At 42.2% G+C, this 15,195-nt stretch overlaps 1 protein-coding gene across 2 annotated transcripts in view; it reads left to right on the plus strand.

Moving 5' to 3' along the window:
• The first annotated feature begins 510 nt into the window (after positions 1-510).
• The window catches only part of FAM89A (family with sequence similarity 89 member A), a 61,013-nt gene continuing 46,328 nt past the window's right edge, over positions 511-15,195 (plus strand). For both annotated transcript variants that reach the window (XR_009550214.1, XM_007537607.3), the window contains exon 1: positions 511-829. Coding sequence is in view for 1 of the 2 variants with exons in the window: in XM_007537607.3 (XP_007537669.2) it covers positions 560-829 (270 nt within the window). In the remaining variant the exon portion in view is untranslated. The remainder of the gene's footprint in view (positions 830-15,195) is intronic.

Raw genomic sequence — 15,195 nt, forward strand, 5'->3', positions numbered from 1 at the left:
TATTTATGCCATTTTGTTGCTCTTGTTGTTTTATTGTTGTTGTTACTGATGTCGTTGTTGGACAGGACATAAAGAAATGGAGGAGGGAAAGACGGGGAGACACCTGCAGACCTGCTTCACCGCCTGTGAAGCGACTCCCCTATAGGTGGGAAGTCAAGGGCTCTAACCAGGATCCTAACTTTGGTCCTCGTGTTTTGCACCACGTGCGCTTAGCCCGCTGTGCTACCGCCCGATTCCCTCAATCTGAAATTCTAATAGTGGGTCTGGTGCTACAGCAGGACACTGCAGAGGTCACTGGCCTGGAGCAAATTAGTAGCTTGCCTGGATCTCGATGTGCCAGCCCTCCTGATTTAGAGTTAACAGGAGACTAATCCGCCCAAAAAAGCTACATGCGAGTCAAGCGAACCTTTGCTGACTCTCTGGGGCCCAGCAGGGGCGGGGCGACCGGGAGGGGAAGTGGGTGGGGCGCCGGCGGGAAGGGGGCGGGCCAGGAAGCCTAGCGCCGGGGCGGAGACGGGGGCGGGGGTGGCCGGCTGGTTGGTAGCCAGGCTTGGGCGAGATGAGCGAGGCTGCGGCGGCGCCCAGGGCTACCGGGACTGTCCGGGGCTTGCGAATGGACGGGCTACCCCCGCTGCCCAAGAGCCTGAGTGGGCTGCTGCACTCGGCATCGGGCGGCTGGCGCCACCTGGAGCGTCTCTACGCGCAGAAATCTCGCATCCAAGACGAATTGAGCCGCGGGGGCGCGGCGGGAGCAGGGGCCCGGGTCCGAGCGCTGCCCGCCAAGCCTCCCAACTTGGACGCCGCGCTCGCGCTGCTCCGCAAGGAGATGGTAAGGAGGCTCCAAGACCTGGCTTGGGTGCCTCTTTTCTTTACGTGTCGTTGTCCTGGCAAAGTTCTCCGGGACCTAAGTTCTATTCCAGAAGTCCCCGCGTGCTTCCCCCAAGCGCCGGCGCCAAAGAAGGGGTGCTTGTCTGTGTCCAAGATAGTTCCCTCACCAGGGAGATCCACTTTTCACACGGCAACTTTCGGGGATCGGGTGCCCCGCCGGGCTCCATCTGGCTGGGAAGCGCGAGTGGTGGGAGGTGCGGCGCGGAGTTTTCGCTTGGCCTGCGCGGGGGGGGGGGGGGGGGGGGGGGGGCTGGCTTGTCACCTCGTAGTAGCCAAGCGCATTAACCGGTTTGGGCTAAGACTGTCTGCGTCCCAAGGGTTAAAAGTTGTGTGGGATTGTTTTTTCCTCTCTCCACGTGGCCAGCGTTTAGTCTTTGGGTCTAGATGGCAGATTGCAATAGCTTTTCCCCGTACCCCCGCGCCCCGGGTGGCTCGAGCAGAATCCGTTTTCTGGGTGGTGGTTCGGGCCCATGGATGGCTGTGGAGGCCGGCGCTTAGCCCGAGCCCTTTGGTGGTAGCGCTGGTTCTCCACTTGGAAACTGAAAGAGCACTTCTGATCCGAACGCACACAAACTGACACGACTCTGGTATATAAGTGAAGTATAAGGAATTTATTCTTAAGTTTGAAGGAGTGAAAATAAGGCCAGTACACAGATTTACACAAAGACAAGAGACAAATCCTAGCTAGGAGATCCCAGGCTGGCGTGTTAATATAGCCCTGTAGCTCTGAGATTTCGAGGTCTGGAACTGGGGGGGTCTCAAGGGACTCACATGAGTATACATTCCTAGAATAAACATTCCGAAACTACCATGTGGCGTGTTAAGCAAGTGAGATTACAGAAGCAAAAATATGCGGGTTATCATAGAACTTCAAGGCATAAAGGTTACAAGGCAGATGGGTTTCGGTGTATCTTCTGTAAACATTCTTAGTTAATCAGAAACTCTGCTGCCCTTGGGTGGGGAAAAGGGGAAATTCCTTCATTATCTGGTCCTTTAAAGGTTTGCTCTTAATCACTTAGCCTTCTATTGGGGGACGTGGGGGAGGGCTCCTAGATGAATCAATTATTGGGGACCTGGGGAATTTACTTCTTCACAGAAACTACTTTAGGTGTTTGTGGGAATTAGGATTTAGGATGACGCCAAGACGGCCCAGACTGGTATTCAGGAGGCATTAACCTTTTCTCTAGCTTTCTCATCAGAGATAGACCTGGCTAAAAAGAAGAGAAATACTTCTTTTTCATCTTCTTCCTGGTGCTGACCACATCCTCCCCTCAGAATCTGCACTGTTCTTGATCCTAATACAAGTGAATCTTGCATGTAAAGTTGTTTTATTCCCTAAGGATAAATTTGTCAAGAGCTTTTATAGGAATTCTCTAAATATACTTGTAGTACATTAAGATATTCTTTTGAAAAATTCTATTTGTGCAGTCCCTCCCCCCAGCAGCATAACTATTAGGAAAAATGACAAATCGAAAAATGACATACACGGCATGGTGGCTGTGGTGCACCTAGCACTTGCTACATTGGATTGACCTTCTCATGGTGCATCCCGTGAGTACCCATTCATTGGGGAAACTGACGATCCTTCCTAGCCAACTGAATCCACATGGATCCCAGTCACTTTCAAAGCCAGCAACAAGCAGCTCCTGACAGCTTTCAACCTGACGCTGTTGACTGGCTACGGAAGAACGCTAGAAGAAGAACAACAGTTCCTGAGGGCCCCAGGCTCAAGCAGGGGCAGGGGTGAAAGGCTTCGGATCTTTGAAGCCATGCTGCATGTGTCTTTTTCTCTTTCTCTCTCCCCTTCTCTCAATTTCTGTCTCTATCCAATAAATAAATAAAGGAAAAGTGACACATTTCTTTTTTAAAAAAAAATTTATTCCCTTTTGTTGCTGTTGTTGTTGTAGTTATTATTGTTGTTATTGATGTCGTCATTGTTGTATAGGACAGAGAGAAAAGAAGAGAGGAGAAGAAGATAGAGGGGGAGAGAAAGACACCTGCAGACCTGCTTCACCGCCTCTGAAGTGACTCCCCTGCAGGTGGGGAGCCAGGTGCTGGAACCAGAATCCTTATGCTGGTCCTTGCACTTTGCGCCACCTGCGTTTAACCCGCTGTGCTACCGTAACACAGACAGATATTTCTTTTTTTTTTTTTAATTTTTTTTTTTTATTAAAGAAAGGATTAATTAACAAAACCATAGGGTAGGAGGGGTACAACTCCACACAATTCCCACCGCCCAATCTCCATATTCCACCCCCTCCCCCGATAGCTTTCCCATTCTCTATCCCTCTGGGAGCATGGACCCAGGGTCATTGAGGGTTGCAGAAGGTAGAAGGTCTGGCTTCTGTAATTGCTTCCTCGCTGAACATGGGCGTTGACTGGTCGGTCCATACTCCCAGTCTGCCTCTCTCTTTCCCTAGTAGGATGGGTCTCTGGGGAAGCTGAGCTCCAGGACACATTGGTGGTGTCTTCAATCCAGGGAAGTCTGGCCGGCATCCTGATGACACCTGGAACCTGGTGACTGAAAAGAGAGTTAACATACAAAGCCAAACAAATTGTTGAGCAATCATGGACCCAAAGCTTGGAAAAGTGGAGAGGAAGTATTAGGGAGGTACTCACTGCAAACTCTAGTGTACTTCTGCTTTCTTACTTTGGTGCCATACTCCAAACTCAGTCAATTTCTGCTTTGCGTTTCTACTTTTTTTTTTTTTTTTACATACATAACATTCCCCAGATTCCCATTTAACAATACAACCCCCACTATTTCATTCATCATTTTTCATGGACCTGTATTCTCCCCATCCACCCACCCACCCCAGAGTCTTTTACTTTGGTGTAATACTCCAATTCCATTTCAGGTTCGACTTGTGTTTTCTTTTCTAATCTTGTTTTTCAACTTCGGCCTGAGAGTGAGATCATCCCATATTCATCCTTCTGTTTCTGACTTATTTCACTCAACATGATTTTTTCAAGGTCCATCCAAGATCGGCTGAAAACGGTGAAGTCACCATTTTTTACAGCTGAGTAGTATTCCATTGTGTATATATACCACAACTTGCTCAGCCACTCATCTGTTGTTGGACACCTGGGTTGTTTCCAGGTTTTGGCTATTACAAATTGTGCTGCCAAGAACATATGTGTACACAGATCTTTTTGGATGGATGTGTTGGGTTCCTTAGGATATATCCCCAGGAGGGGAATTGCAGGGTCATAGGGTAGGTCGTCCATTTCTAGCCTTCTGAGAGTTCTCCAGACTGTTCTCCACAGAGGTTGGACCAATTGACATTCCCACTAGCAGTGCAGGAGGGTTCCTTTGACCCCACACCCTCTCCAGCATTTGCTGCTGTTACCTTTTCTGATGTGTGACATTCTCACAGGAGTGAAGTGATATCTCATTGTTGTCTTGATTTGCATTTCTCTGACAATCAGAGACTTGGAGCATTTTTTCATGTGTTTCTCGGCCTTTTGGATCTCTTCTGTGGTGAATATTCTGTCCAATTCCTCCCCCCATTTTTGGATGGGGTTATTTGTTGTCTTGTTGTTGAGTCTGGTAAGCTCTTTATATATGTTGGTTATTAAACTCTTATCTGATGTGTGGCATGTAAAGATCTTCTCCCATTCTGTGAGGGGTCTCTTGATTTGGGTAGTGGTTTCTTTTGCTGTGAAGAAGCTTTTTAATTTGATGTAGTCCCATAGGTTTATACTTGCCTTAGTCTTCCTTGTAATTGGATTCGTTTCATTGAAAATGTCTTTAAAATTTATGCGGAAAAAAGTTCTGCCAATATTTTCCTCTAAGTATCTGATAGTTTCTGGTCTAACATCCAAGTCCTTGATCCACTTGGAATTTACTTTTGTATTTGGTGAAATACAGTGATTCAGCTTCATTCTTCTGCATGTTTCAACCCATTGTTTCCAACACCATTTGTTGAAGAGACTCTGCTTCCCCCATATAATAGTCTGGGCCCCTTTGTCAAAGATTAGATGTCCATACGTGTGGGGCCTCATTTCTGGGCTCTCAATTCTATTCCACTGGTCAGTGTGTCTGTTCATGTTCCAGTACCAAGCAGTTTTGATGACAATGGCCCTATAATATAGTTTGAGATCTGGCAGTGTGATGCCTCCGGTTCTGTTCTTTTTTCTCAAGATTGTTTTGGCAATTCTAGGTCTTTTCTAGTTCCAGATAAACATTTGTAGCATTTGTTCTATTCTCCTAAAAAATGTGCTTGGGATCTTGATGGGGATAGCATTAAATTTGTAGATGGCTCTGGGTAATATATTCATTTTGATGATGTTAATTCTTCCAACCCATGAGCATGGAATATCTTTCCACTTCTTTGTGTCTTTTTCAATTTCTTTGAGTAGTGACTCATAATTTTCAGTATACAAGTCTTTCACTTCTTTGGTTAGGTTTATTCCTAGATATTTTATTGTTTTTTATTGCTATAGAAAAAGGAACTGATTTCTGGATTTCAATTTCTTCTAACTTAGTGTTTGCATAGAGGAATGCCACTGACTTTTGAATGTTAATTTTATAGCCTGACACATTACTGTATTGCCTGATGATTTCCAAAAGCTTCTTGCTAGATTCCTTAGGTTCTTCCATGTATACTATCATGTCATCTGCAAATAAGGAGAGTTTGACTTCTTCTCTTCCAATCTGTATGCCTTTAATTCCTTGCTCCTGCCTGATTGCTATGGCAAGAACTTCTAACACTATGTTGAATAGTAATGGTGATAGTGGGCAGCCCTGTCTAGTACCTGATCTGAGGGGAAATGCTTCCAGTTTTTCACCACTGAGTATGATGTTGGCTGTAGGTTTGCTATATATAGACTCCACTATCTTCAGGAATTTTCCATCTATTCCTATTTTTTGTAGTGTTTTGATCATAAAGCGATGTTGTATTTTGTCAAAGGCTTTCTCTGCATCTATTGATATGACCATGTGGTTTTTGGTCTTGCTTTTGTTGATGTGGTGGATCATATTGATTGATTTACGTATATTAAACCAACCTTGCATGCCTGGGATAAACCCCACTTGGTCATGATGAACAATTTTTTTGATATACTGCTGTATCCGGTTGGCTAGAATTTTGTTCAATATTTTCGCATCTATGTTCATCAGAGATATTGGTCTGTAGTTTTCTTTTTTGGTTGTGTCCCTGTCTGCTTTTGGTATCAGGGTGATGTTGGCTTCATAGAAGCTGGCAGGGAGTATTCCAGTGTCTTCAATCTTCTGGAAGACTTTTAAAAGTAGAGGTATTAGTTCTTCTTTGAAAGTTTTGTAGAATTCATTTGTAAAACCATCTGGTCCAGGACTTTTATTTTTGGGAAGATTTTTGATAACTGTTTCAATTTCATTAGCTGTGATGGGCCTGTTCATGTTATCCACTTCCTCTTTACTTAGCTTTGGAAGTTGGTAGGTATCTAGGAAATCATTCATTTCTTCCAGGTTCTCTAGCTTGGTGGCATATAATTGTTCATAGAAGCCTCGCATGATATGTTGAATTTCTGCAGTGTCTGTTGTGATATCTCCTCTTTCATTTACTATCCTATTTATTTGGGTCTTCTCCCTTTTTTGTTTTGTGAGTCTGGCTAAAGGTTTGTCGATTTTGTTTACTCTTTCGAAGAACCAACATTTACTTTCATTGATCTTTTGTATGGTTTTCCTATTCTCAATGTTATTTATTTCTGCCCTAACTTTAGTGATTTCTGTCCTTCTGGTTGCTTTAGGGTTCCTTTGTTGTTCTTCTTCTAGGTCTTTAAGATGTGCAATCAGGCTGTTTATTTGTGCCTTTTCTTGTTTCCTAATGTGTGCTTGTATAGCTATGAACTTCCCTCTTAGGACTGCTTTAGCTGTGTCCCAAATATTTTGATAGCTTGTGTCTTCATTTTCATTGAACTCTCGAAACATTTTGATTTCTTCCTTGATTTCCTCTTTGACCCAGAAGTTGTTAAGAAGTGTACTGTTGAGCTTCCACATTTTGGCACTGTTACTAATCTTTTGTTGATTGTTAAGTGTTAGTTTAATTCCACTGTAGTCTGAGAAGATGCTTGGGATGATTTCAGTGCTCTTGAATAGGCTGATGCTGTCTTTGTGGCCTAACATATGGTCTATCCTTGAGAATGATCCATGTGGATTTGAGTAAAATGTGTATTCCAGTTTCTTGGGATGAATGACTCTGAAAATGTCTAATAGTTCTAGTTTATCTATCTCTTCATTTAGCTCCCTTATGTCTTTACTGATTTTCTTCCTGGATGATCTGTCAAGTTGAGAGAGTGGGGTGTTGAAGTCCCCTACTATGATTGTGTTACTGTTAATATATTGCTGTAGCTCTTTCAGTAGAAGTTTGATGTATTTAGATGGCTTCTCATTGGGTGCATAGATATTAATAATTGTTAAGTCCTCTTGATTGACTGATCCTCTGAGCATTAAGTAGTGTCCATTCCTATCTTTTTTAATCTTATCTATTTTAAAGTCTATCATGTCAGATATGAGAATAGCTGTTCCTGCCCTTTTTTGTGGGCCATTGGCTTGAATGATAGTTTTCCATCCTTTCACTTTAAGTCTGTGTTTGTCTTGTTGCGTTAGGTGAGTTTCCTGTAGACAACATATTGTTGGGTTGTGTTTTCTGATCCATCTTCCTACTCTGTGTCTTTTAATAGGTGAATTCAGGCCATTGACATTTATTGATATTAAAGATTGAAGATATTTTAACGCCATTCTTGTAGAGTTTTAGAGTGTTTTGATATATGTTCTATTTATGGTGGTCTGATTGTTTATAGGAAACCTTTTAGAACTTCTTTCAAGGCAGGCTTGGTGATGGTTGCTTCCTTCAACTGTTGCTTGTCTGAGAATGTTTTGATGCTTCCATCTAGTCTGAATGACAATCTAGCAGGATATAGTATTCTTGGCTGAAAGCCTTTCTCATTGAGCACTCGATAGATATCTTGCCATTCTCTTCTGGCCTGTAGTGTTTGTATGGAGAAGTCTGCTGCTAATCTTATGGGTTTTCCTTTGTAGGTGACTCTTTGTTTTTCTCTTGCAGCCTTGAGGATCCTTTCTTTATCCTTATTCCTTTCCAATCTAAGTATGACATGTCTTGGTGTCTTTAGGTCTGGGTTAATTCTGTTTGGGACCCTCTGGGCTTCTTTAATCTTTATGTCTTTGCTGTTGTCTAGACTAGAGAAATTTTCAGCTATTATGGCCTGGAGAACGCTTTCTTCCTCCCCTTCTCTTTCTTCCTCTGGTAAGCCAATAATGCGTATATTGTTTCTTTTGAAGTCATCCCATAGGACTCTGTTGTTGTTTTAAGCATCTCTTAATCTCTTTTTAAGATCTCTTACTTCTTTTTTAGTTGTCTCTAATTCATCCTCAATCTTGCTAATTCTGTCTTCAGCCTCATTGATTCTATTCTCTCTGCCCTCTACTGCTTTCTGGAGTTCATCTATTTTGTTGCCCTGCTCTGATACTGTTTTAGCTTGTTCAGCTAGTTGCCTTCTTAGCTCAACAATTTCAGCTTTCAGCTCTCTAATAACCATGAGATTATTAGAATTTTCTTCCATATTCTCATTTGTTGTTCCTGCAGTTCTGATTACAATTTTTTCAAATTCTTTACTCACTCCTGTTATTATTTCCTTAGCTAATGTTTGGATGTTGAACTCGTTGTTTTGTGCTTCGCCCTCTGGAGGACTTTTAGCTGGACTCTTGTCCTGGTTCGAGTCTCCAATATTTTTTCTTGTTGTTTTAACCATTTTATATAATTTAACAGTTTTTTCAATCCCTGAGTTGGAGTTCAGTGGTGTAAAAGCCTTTTTTTTTTCCCCTGTAGGCTATGGTAGCCTGAGGGCTTTTAAACTATCAATAGGCTTCTTGGCTTAATCAATGACTCCTGACCAAGAGATAAAGCAGGGTGTGGCAGAGATAATCCAGTGGTTATGCAAAGAGACTTTCACAGCCCTTCAGCTATGCCACCGAGGTATAGGTCTTCTCCTGAGTTTCCCGGTTAGATCTCTGTGCCCTGGTGTCCCTCCCTGTTGCTGCTCCAGATTCTGAGGGTAGTAGCAATGGAGACTCAGAGTTGTACTTGGTGAGTCTCTGGGGAGTCCTTTCCTCCCTTCAGCTGTCCCCTTGTTGGTGGAGCAGACTGGAGGTGGTGTCTCCACTGACAAACTGTCGAACTGTTAGCAGTCACTTAATCTCTCCTTAGGCCCCTCTCTCCTCTCTGTCACCAGCCACGCGTGTTTGTACTCACGGGTGATTTACTGGGTTTCTGTGGTCATTCTAGTCCTGTCTTGTTTCGGTCCGGGTGGTCTCCTTTGGTATTCCTAGTTGATCCGGGAGAGGAGAGGAGAGGAGAGAAAGCGATCTGCTGCTCGTAGCTCCGCCTCCGGAAGTCGAATCCACAGACAGATATTTCTATTCAGCTGTCATCTTTTAATCAATTAGATGTTTTATTTTTTCTAAGAAATATTAAATTTTTTAAAAACTTTGTTTACTGGATAGAGACAGCCAGAATTTGAGAGGAGGGGGGAGACAGAGACAGAGAGATACCTGCAGACTTGGTTCACCACTCACAAAGCTTTCCCTCTTCAGGTGGGGACAGCCGGGAGTAGGGATGGGACCTCGCCAGGTTCTTGCATTTTAACATGTGAGCTCAAGCAGGTGCACCTGGTCCTGCAAGATGTTTTTTGGTTTTTTTTGTTTGTTTTTTTACATGTTTTCTTGCTCTGTAACTTGTTAAAATTGGTTTCTGTTTCTCTGAATTAAATTTCTTGAATTAACGCAGTGATTTAAACTAAAAACCATATATTATTATTTACTAACTTCAGCTGACACCAGCATTATATGGATGTGATTTGCATTTTAATTAGATGAGTCTACATACATCTACTATGTCTACAGTTTGAAACTTGGACACAGCATAAATATGGTGAAATAGGTATTTCATATCTGGTTAAGTTTTGTACGTGAACAAGAGACAGAGAAACCTCATGGTCTGGGAGGTCGCACAGTGGATAAAGCATTGGACTCTCAAGCTTGAGGTCCCGAGTTCATTCCTTGGCAGTACCTAGCCTGATGTCTAATTATTTCTCTTTCCTCCCATCATTCTTATTTATTTTACCAGAGCACTGCTCAGCTCTGGCTTATAGTGGTGCAGGGGATTGAACCTGGGATGTTGGAGCAGCAGGCATGAGAGTCTCTTTGCATAACCATTATGCTATCTACCCCACCCCCTCCTATCATTCTTGTTAATAAGTAAATAAAATCTTAAAAAAGAAAAAAATAACCTCAAGCTATTCCTGTTGTGAAACTCTGGTAGCTTAGGAGTCAGTATTTTTCCAGATCCCTCCTGGTATAACTAAAGTAACAACCTTATAATTATGACTTGGACCTGAGATTTCTCTAAGACTATCTGAAGCACTGGGAAAATAAATAGCTATCTTTGGTCTCCCAGATGCAAAGTGAGATAGTGATAAAATATGGCTACAGGCCATGACTTGCCCCTTTCAAGAAATGTAACAAGATCTTTAAAAAGCTGTAAGACGGGAGTTGGGCGGTAGCATAATGGTTAAGCACATGTGGCGCAAAGCACGACCTGCTTAAGGACCGGCGTAAGGATCCCATTCCAGCCCCCCCCCCCGCTCCCCACCTGCAGGGGAGTCCCTACACAGGCGGTGAAGCAGGTCTGCAGGTGCCTTTCTCTCTCCCTCTCTGTCTTCCCCTCCTCTCCATTTCTTTCTGTCCTATCCAACAACATCAATAACAACAGCAACAATAAAAACAAAAAGGGCAACAAAAGGAAAAATAAATATAATAAGAAAAATACACACAAAAAAGCTGTAGACCTATTACTAGCCTGAGGCAGTGGAGTCTGAGTGGTCTCTGCTTGCTAAGTCTCCAGGGGGAGCCTTAGCAAGACAGTGGGATTCCTGAATTATCTGAACAATCTGTGTTGAAATAATCTGTATTTATTTATTTGGAGGAGGGTAAATCTGTGTCAGGGATCCTATTAGATGACATAATAGAATGTGGTTAGTCTCTCCTCTACCCCCTTTTACCATAAGTACATGCAACGAAAGATGACTGACTTCTAGAAGCAGTAGTATGGAAGGCTTCAGAAAGTATCAGGATTTTGACAGGGGTACAAGGACATTAGGAAGAAGCAGCTAGCAGTAGCTAGCACAGAGGCAATTTGTCATTATATAAGGGGAAGAATATTAAACATTTCAGAAATGTGAAACTGTAGGTTGGAAGAGAGATTATGGTCAGAAGATAGTATAGGTAAAATATGGATGAAGTGTGTGTGCAGGTGTCTGAGGACAGGTATCAGCATGGCAAAGGGTTTTTTAAAAAATTGTATACTTGTTTATTTACTTTTTCCTTTTGTTGCCCTAGTTTTTATTGTTGTAGTTATTATTATTGTTGTTATTGATATCATTGTTAGATAGGACAGAGAGAAATGGAGAGGGGGGAAGACAGAGAGGGGGAGAGGAAGAGAGACACCTGCAGACCTGCTGCACTGCCTGTGAAGTCACTCCCCTGCAGGGGGACAGGGTGGGGGCTCGAACCAGGATTCTTACTCAAGTCTTTGCGCTCATGCCACGTGTGCTTAACCTGCTGCGCTACAGCCTGACTCCGGAGAAGGGTTTTGTTCCATGATTGGTGGCACTGAATTCTGTTTTCCATTCCTAGTAATCTCTTTGTATTACTGAATTCTATTCTATTGTGCATTACATTTTCTTTTCTCATTTGGAAAACCATGGGGGTCATGTTGCTTAGTAGACCAGAAAAAGTTCTTTAAGACAAGAAGTTGAATTTGTTGAGTTTTCAAGCATTAGACACTATATTTTGATCACATTCAACAGTATTTACTGAGACTGTGTTAGAGTTAGGTGGAAAGTGTTGTGGAAAGAAAAATGAGTAGAAACTATCTAGATGTTATAGAGCTTATGCTGTCTCATGCATTTCTTTTTTAAAATTTCTTTATTGAGGGATTAATGTCTTACAGTCAACAGTAAATACAATAGTTTGTACATGTGTAACATTTCTCAGTTTCCCACATTCAACCCCCTTTAGGCCCTCCTCTGTCATCATGTTTCAGAATCTGAACCCTCCCTCCCACCCCAGAGTCTGTTACTTTGGTGCAGTACACCAGCTACACTGCAAGTTCTGCTTTGTGTTTTCCCTTCTGTTCTTGTTTTTCAACTTCTGTTGAGACCATCCCATATTCATCCTTCTCTTTCTGACTTATTTCACTTACCATGATTCCTTCACGCTCCATTTGAGATGAGGTGAAGAAGGTGAATTCACCATTTTTAATAGCTGAGTAGTATTCCATTGTGTATATACTTACATATTTCTTTTTCTTTTCTTTTTAAACATTTAAAAAAAGATTTTATTTATTCACGAGAAATGATAGGAGAGAGAGAAAGAACCAGACATCACTCTGGTACATGTGCTGCCAGGGATTGGACTTGGGACCTCATGCTTGAGAGTCCAAAGCCTTATCCACTGCGCCACCTCCTGGACCACAACTTACATATTTCTTATTAATGCTGTAATTTAGACCACTTCTCATTTTTTCATGATTTTAAAGTGTGTGTACTTAACATCACTAACTCCTGGAAGTCAGGCGGTAGCAGCAGGTTAAGTGCAGGTGGCGCAAAGCGCAAGGTTCAGCATAACGATCCCAGTTTGAACCCCCAGCTCCCCACCTGCAGGGAAGTAACTTCACAGGTGGTGAAGCAGGTATGCAGGTGTCTCTCTTTCTCCCTCTGTCTTCCCCTCCTCTCTCGATTCTATCCAACAATGCCATCAGTAACAACAACAATAATAACTACAACAATAAAACAATAAGGGCAACAAAAGGGAATAAATAAATACTAAAAAAAATCATTAACCCCTCCCAATAAAATGTTTAAAAACTGATTTATTTTTTCATTTGGCTGCCATTGGGGTGTCCCTGTTCTATGCCAACTTTTCTAGAGAGAAAGGCTCTGCAACACTGAAGCTTCCTTTAGTGTGGTGGGGTTTGGGCTCAAACCTGGGTTGTGCTCAAACATGACAAGCACACTATTCAAGTGAACTAACTTGCCTGCCTAAAAATGTTTGATTTCTAAGACCAACAATACTTATGAAATCTAATTGTGAGCAATTACATGCCTAATGAACTTGCCCAGTAACTATATTTTTGAAGGTATAAGTCACCTTAGGTAGCTGACATCCTAGTGGAGTTCAGTCCTCAGTACATGTGAAACCAGTATCTCAGAGAGGAGGTTTTAATTTTTATAATTAAGGGTATATGGAAAACACCAATATCAAATTATCTTCCAAAGAAGTCTTTTTTTTCCCCCCCTTTTTAAAATCTGATTAGTAGGTGCTGGGCTAGCATCACCGGAGAGAGAAGAGACCAGGAACTTGTGGCGGAGCGGGAATGCAAATCTTTATTCATTTGGACACTCCAGAGTCGGGTGTGAGCATAGCAAGTTTAGGCCACATGGAGCTGGCAAAATGGCCGCCTCCTGCTATGCACGCCAGCCCTTCTCCAGGTTGCCAGCCCTTCTCCAGGTCGGAACGTGGAAGAGAAAAAGAGAGCGGAAACAGAAGTGACTTTTATAGGAGAATTCTGGAAGTGGCAAGTCCAGACGGAATTGGCTAGGAAAGGGGGTGGAGAAAACAAGGCACTCTGGGAAGGTAGAAAGCTTCCATAGCAATGGTTGCTATGGTTTTAGCTGGCGGGATTCGATGATACCCTGAGGGGGTAATGTGGTGGTGGAAGAGTCATTTTTAAAACAAGGCAGAAGATTGATATGTAAATAATAATACTCGCATGGAAATATGGTGGCTTGTGGGTCCTGCCTAACTCAACCACATCTGTATAATATCCCAACAAGTAGGTTATACGATTATAAGATTACAGTGTATAGTTTCATACCACACACACCACCAGGGTTCTGTATTCCCACCCTGCCACCTCCCATTGATAATTATCAATTCTCATAAGTCTTAGAAACAGTTGGCTTGGTTCTGTTTTTTGGTTTATGTGGATCAGTTCTCTAGATTCCATATATGAGTATAAGCATCTATTCTTTCATCTCTTATTTCACTAAGCATGATCACTTCCAGTTTCATCCATTTTATCCCAAAGGACACAATATCTTTTTTTGATTACAGAGTAGTATCCCATCAAATATATATCCCATAACTTCTTTAGCCAGTCATCTGTAGACGAGCAGTTAGGCTGCTTCCACACTTTGGTGATTGTGAATAATGCAGTTATGGACAGGGTGCATATGTCTCTTCAAAGTTGTGTTTTGAGTATCCTTTGGATAAACTCAAAGCAGTCTTATTGACTGACATTGGTCAGAGGAAGTAGGAATGTCACAGGACCTCTATTACTATATATTTGTTCTTACGTGGCTTTCTGACATTGCTGTTTATCATTTTGTTCCTCTAAGGATGGAATACCAACTCTAAAATCCCTCAGACTATTTGCTAAGTTGCAGTTTCCAGGACTTCTTTTTCTAGCTACAGAATTAGAATCTGAGATAAGGCAAAAATCTGTACTTAAAAAAATTCTTTATAAGTTGGGAAGCATTGGGGGTCAGGCGGTAGCATAGCGGGTTAAGCACAGATGGTGCGAAGTGCAAGGACCAGCCTAAGGATCCTGGTTCAAACCCCCGGCTCTGTACCTGCAGGGGAGTCGCTTCACAGGCGGTGAAGCATTTCAGCAGGTGTCTGTCATTCTCTCCCCCTTTCTGTCTTCCCCTCCTCTTTCTATTTCTCTCTGTTCTATCCAACAATGACGACATCATCAAAAAACAACAATAATAACTACAGCAACAATAAAACAACAACAACAAGGGCAACAAAAGGGGAAAAAAACGTTGGGAAGCATCAAGAGTTGAACTTTTGTTATTAAATTGCATGATGTAATTTAAGCAAGCCACACCATACCACAGATTTAGGCTTTCTGTCCCTTACTGGGACAATGAGAAAATGCCATGAGGGATCCCTTTGGTATAGCTGTGTAATTTTCCCTTTATGTGTTTCTGGATCTTTTTAATACCTACCATATTAGAAAGTAATACATATAAATAATGTACATATATATATGTAATAAATCATAAGATAATGTGGTCTTAAGTGCTGAACCTACCTATTATAAATCTTTTTATTTTTTTAAATTTTTTTAAAAAATTTTATTTCCTTATTGGATAGAGACTGTCAGAAATCGAAAGGAAGGGAGAGACAGAGAGGGAAAGAGACAAAAAGACACCTGCAACCCTGCTTTACCACTTGTAAAG

The sequence above is a fragment of the Erinaceus europaeus genome, chromosome 6, assembly GCF_950295315.1.
Source record: "Erinaceus europaeus chromosome 6, mEriEur2.1, whole genome shotgun sequence".
Classification (NCBI taxonomy): Eukaryota; Metazoa; Chordata; class Mammalia; order Eulipotyphla; family Erinaceidae; genus Erinaceus; species Erinaceus europaeus.